This window comes from Mastomys coucha, unplaced genomic scaffold (assembly GCF_008632895.1).
Source record: "Mastomys coucha isolate ucsf_1 unplaced genomic scaffold, UCSF_Mcou_1 pScaffold15, whole genome shotgun sequence".
In the NCBI taxonomy this organism is placed as follows: Eukaryota; Metazoa; Chordata; class Mammalia; order Rodentia; family Muridae; genus Mastomys; species Mastomys coucha.
In genome coordinates this window covers 139,626,058-139,631,566 of record NW_022196897.1, presented here as the reverse complement: position 1 = coordinate 139,631,566, position 5,509 = coordinate 139,626,058, and the positions used below count along the sequence as shown (strand labels likewise).

Sequence of the window (5,509 nt, the reverse complement as noted above, 5' to 3'; positions counted from 1 at the left end):
TGTAACTCTGGTAAAACGCTTGCCTATGATGTAACTCTGATAGAACGCTTGCCTATGATGTAACTCTGATAGAATGCTTGCCTATGATGTAACTCTGGTAGAACGCTTGCCTATGATGTAGCTCAGTGGTAGAACACTTGCCTAGCATTCCTAAGGCCCTCGGTTCAACAAAAAGTGGCAAGAATCATTGTATAAATGAGCAAAGATTATACCCAAACCAAGAGGAGCTGTTCATTAGCAGTTATCCCACAGACCTTTAAGGTACACTTCCTGGGTCTGAACACACGTTCAGCTGGTAGCCAGCTCTGTAACCCTAAAACAAGATTCCCAATGGCTCTGCACCTCAGTTTCTCAGCCGCTACCTATTCTGGAACCTGTGAGTCTTCGAAAGGGGAAGACACAATGTGCTGGGTATGGTGCCTCAGCTTCATCCTACATCAGTCTCTCTGACAAGGCTCAGCACACTTCTACAGGCTTAACGCCATGTGCTCTGTTTAATGCTGTGAGTTCTTTAAGGTTAGCATCATTGCTATGATATGAAGACCTGACAGCTCAGATTTCAACAGCCATGAGCTTGCCTGTCCCTGGGTGACAAGAAAGGGCCATGATCTATCATGGCACTGACAAAGATTCCCCTACAACGTATGGGAACTCTGAAGTACAGGAGAGCTAGCTGTACCTCCCTGGGAATGCTTAAGGAGAAGGTCTCAATGTGGGTGGGCAATGAGCTTCACCTCACAGAAGTCTCAGGGGAGAACATTCGGTCAGGGGAGATCATTCAGAGACACCAGGCTTCCCTCCACCTGGCAAGCGCCCTGCTGGTACCAGAGTGCCCATTGACTTGCACTGACTTGCTGTCTCCCATCTTCAAGCCTCTGCTTGCCCCACTGAGAACTAGGCCGAACTTTCTAGCCTCTCCCAGCATCCTGGGGCTGCAAAGCACCCTCCTTACCCAGGTGACAAAGCCATTGCAGTCTGAGTCCACCTTCAAGAACAGCACCTCGAGCATCTCCTCCGACATGTAGTTCAGCACCCCCTTCATAATCCTGATGAAGCCTTCCTTCTTCAGGGCTTCCAGAGAGAAGAGCATCAGTGCTTAAGCACAAGTTGCATGGACCTCACAGGCCACAGGCTACAGGCACCCCACTCCAGACGCTTGCTGCTACCTGCTTGTGATTGTCAGTTGGACCCCTCGAGGGTGGCAGATGGGAGAACTCCAGCCAGAGGTGTGTTCCTTTGGGAGGCAGCCCCTCCCCCAGCCCCTCCCCTCAGTGATGAGCTTGACCCTGTTTACTCTACAAGACTCCAGCATCTACCCTAGCACAGACAGACTGATTCCTGATGCTTCTGCAATCACCCCATCATCTTTCCCATCTCATTTGCCCACACTCAGTCATTCCTCATGAACGTGAGGTAAACACACCCCAGAGCAGGAGGGAGGGCAGACAGATGTTCTCAAACGACCAGGTCTCACTTCTCATCCAGGGATGCAGACTAAAGCAACAACTCTCCCCAGAACAGAGGCAGAAGCCTCTGGTGCAAACGAGGAGCACAGGGAGAGAGATAGAGAGCAGTTTGGTGCCATGGGCCTGAATGAACCTAGGGCCTCAAACATGCTGGCAGGTGCTCTACCACTGAGCTGTTGTGCAGCCCGTTAAGTATATCCTTTAAAGGCAATTTGTAAAAACAAAAACTTTCAGTCAGGTATCATCATACCTGTGATATAGGCCTGTGATTCCAGCATGTGGGGGGCCAGAGGCAGAAAGTTTGGAATTCTAGGCCAACCTGGGCTACACAACAAGTTCAAGGCTAGCCTGGGCTTCATGAGACCCTGTTTCAAAAAGACATAACAATGATAATAACAACAGCAGCAGCATCCTTTGCCTAGAGGGAGAGATGGGGAAAAAGGAAGAAGGTAAGACAAGCATAAAATACTTTCTTCCTGAGCCAGCCTTTATAGCATAAGGAAATCTTTTTGCAAAGGTGTCAAGTGGCCCTATTTTTTTTTTATGTAATTATTGTCTTCAGAAATCACTTCTAAGACCCTTTCAAATACTGGAACCCTTGCCAAGGCTGGAAGGCCGTTCTGTATCTGGCTCCTCTCAGCAAGCAACATCTTCTATCCCATCCTTCATACTCTGCTCCAGCCATAAGGACCTCTCTGCACCCACCACAGGGCCTTTGCACAGCATGTGTGGCCCCTCCCTGCAGCTCAAGTCACTCTTTCTACCAGGATGCTTTTCTTCCTACAGAGCATCTGAGAGGCTGCCATCCCCGCTGTTTGACTTTCCTATGTCTCCCACTCCACCATGACCTCTGGGAATACACAAGACCCTCTCCATCACTCAACAAACACTGGTCCAAGTGTTTCTCTGGGCGTCAGGAAGAGACAATTCTGTTCTCTGCACCCTATGAACGCTGGCAATGTAAGAGGGGCTCTAGGAAGCTGAGGCTGCCTGCCCACAGTCACACAGCCAGTAGGCTGGTAGTGACAGAATAGGAATGTCAGCATCTGTCCCCACGCCTCTGCCATTGTCCTTGTCACACTAGACTGTGGCTCAAACAAAAGCCTGAGCAACATGGACTCGCTGAGAGAAACGCCCATCTCAAGGTTGTAAAACTGAGGCCAAGGGGCTTACTTGTTGTGAGTGGCTCGCCACGGTCCTTCCGTGCCTGAATGGAGACAAGGGCAGCTTATGAGCACTGCAGGCCTTTCTGGGGAGACAGGTGGAGCAGGACTGCCTCAACACTTGCAAAGCCTCAGGCAAGGGGAAAGAGGACCTCCCACACTGCAAGAACTCCCTGGCTTGGAGAATTCACAGTGAATGGGAAGGCACTGACATGGCCTCCCTCTCTGCCACCAGTACTGGTATCCAGGTGCCTGGGAAATGATATGCCACCCACGTTCTTGATAGCCTTGCTGAAGGTGTCTAACAGAAAAGCCAGCCTGGTTTCCTGATTTTCCAACTTTCCATCAATGCAGAGGGAATTGTTCTTCCCCAAACTACACTGAAGCCAGATTTTTTTTTTTTTCTTAAAAAAAAAAAAAAAAAAAGCCCAGGCTGGGAAGTCTGTTCAGGGGGTAATGCGCTTGCCTTGCAAGGATGAGGATGAAGATAAAGGTTCAATCCCAGGAACCTATGTTGAAAGCCAGAGGTGACAGCAGATGCCTGTCACCTAGTCCTGGGCAGGACAAAGACTGCCAGATCCTGGGGGCTTGCTGTCCACCAACCTTGCCAAAACAACAAGCCTCAGATCTGGTGAAGAGAGCCTGTCTCAAACAAAGAAAGCGAAAAGCAACAGAAGACATCCCGATGTCAACTTCCCGCCCTGCTCTCTCTCTCTCTCTCTCTCTCTCTCTCTCTCTCTCTCTCTCTCTTTCTCTCTCTCTCTGCCTCCTCTCTCTGGGTCTCTCCCCACTCTCTCTTTCTCTCTCCAAACGCTATATGAAATATATGTGAAATATATTCATATATTCATATATGAAATATATGTATGTGAAAGTCAAATGAACAGGAGCAGGGACAGACTCTGACATCCACAGCCTAGCAACTCAACTCTGAAGATGCCTCTACTCCTATTTGACTTTCAGGAGCATCATTCCAAAGGGCAAAACATCCATCTGCCAGGAAGGAGAAGGTTGGTTTGCAGATCATTTATAGCCCATGCAATGTAAATAAGCAGAACAGAAGGGTGGCTGCAGTAGACTCAGACCCATTAGTAAGGCTTGTCCAGGAGGCTCCGAGGCACTATGTCAAATCCTTCAGATATAAAAAGGAAGTGAAGCCGGGCAGTGGTGGCACATGCCTTAATCCCAGCACTTGGAAGGCAGAAGCAGGCAGATTTCTAAATTCAAGGCCAGCCTGGTCTACAGGGTGAGTTCCAGGACAGCCAGGGCTATACAGAGAAACCCTGTCTTGAAAAAAAAGAAAAGGAAAAAGAAAAAAAAGAAAGTGAAAAAGAAAGGCCTGTAATAACACACAGTGCCCAGCTTAGGGCTTTTCCACTTTACACTGGTGTGCATGCAAACTCATTTCATCGCTGTATCTTGCTTTCGTGAGATATCTCACACTTTAATTTTAGCTGGTTTCACCCAACCAGACTCTGCGGACATGTTCTGAGCACATTCTGGGTAAGGGAGGCTAAGCTAGTTAGTGTTTGCTCGGCTGGGTGTGAAATGCTTTCTCAGCTCAGAAGACCTCCAAATTAGTATCTGAAGCTTAAGATTAGAGACACTTACAGAGACCCTGAGGATGGGCAGGTCCTGCCACTCTCACCCTCCCATGGTCCCCTTCTCCTTAGGATGAGATCTCTGATTTGCTCTTAGACAAAAGGGCATCACACCATTGCCTACAGTTCCTGACTCCTGTGAGTGTTTCTCTATGTTTGGCTAAAGCCTTTCCAGCTGCCATGTTGACTAATCCCACATGGTCAGCCACTGTGGGATGGCTTCTGGGAGCTGAAGGCAAACTCCTTGCAATAGCCAGAAAGAAATGAAAGGCCACCACACCACAGTTTCAGGGGTCTGAATTCTGGAACAGTGTATGAAAGTTTAGAAGTCCTTCTCCAGTCAAGCCCCAGATGACACCATGGTCCCAGCTGACTATGGAACTGCAGCTTTTTGAGGTCCTGACCAGGAAGGCAGCTCAGCCCTAACCTGCATCAAGACTCAAGGAAACTAGGAGGTTTATCATAAGCACATGTTGAATTAAGCCACTAAGACCATGGAGCTACTGTCACACAGAAATTGATAACAAAGTGCAGACTGAGAATGCTTAGGGGAAACACATCAAAAGTGCTGCATGGTAGATAGACTTGGGTGTCTGGACTAGCCTGATCTTAAGAAAAGTCTTAGATCCCCAAACAGCCTTCAATATCCTTGCACCACTAACCCAGACACAAGTTTTAAACAAGACACCAAATGTGAAACTGCACCAGGTCTGAGCCCTCCACGCATCCCTGGTACACAGGCAGGAGTCACAGAAACCAGCCTTTGGCATGGCTGTACATACCTCCTCTCTCGTCGGTCTCCTTCTCGAACACCTTCTGTAGATCAGCCAGATGCATGTCGGAAAACTGCTGAGTGCTTTGCTGGAGTTCACTGCTCTGGCTGGTGGGATCTGTCACTAGGAAGGATCTGGAAGTCTCCTTCGCCTGGGATCCACCTGGTTGGGCCATCTGGGACAAATATGACCACAAGAACTAGACACTAAGGAACTGAGTTCTCCGAGCCAAATGTGTGTGGTGTCAGCACATCTTATACAAGGGGAATCTGTTAGGCAGCTCAGTGCACAATGCCGCTCCTTGCCGAAAGCGATAAGGTTTCTTTACTATTTCTTACGTACTTTCATCCTATGAAGATGAAGAAAGGTCTAAGGTCCTTCTTCCGGTGATGGGGAGGTAACCATTGTCCTCTTATGGATGCGGTTTGAGTCAGCAATGCTAGAGGACATGGACTCCTTTTTTGTTTTGTTTTTTAACTTTTTGGGGGGGGGGGCAGGGTTCGAGA

General features: G+C 48.6%; 1 protein-coding gene across 5 annotated transcripts in view; it reads right to left on the bottom strand.

Moving 5' to 3' along the window:
* The window catches only part of Efcab8 (EF-hand calcium binding domain 8), a 62,917-nt gene that overhangs the window by 52,863 nt on the left and 4,545 nt on the right, over positions 1 to 5,509 (bottom strand). For all 5 annotated transcript variants that reach the window (XM_031372354.1, XM_031372353.1, XM_031372356.1 and 2 more), the window contains 2 exons: positions 5,013 to 5,178; positions 953 to 1,071 (listed from right to left, as the gene is read on the bottom strand). In XM_031372354.1, the coding sequence (XP_031228214.1) occupies positions 953 to 1,071; positions 5,013 to 5,178 (285 nt within the window). The remainder of the gene's footprint in view (positions 1 to 952; positions 1,072 to 5,012; positions 5,179 to 5,509) is intronic.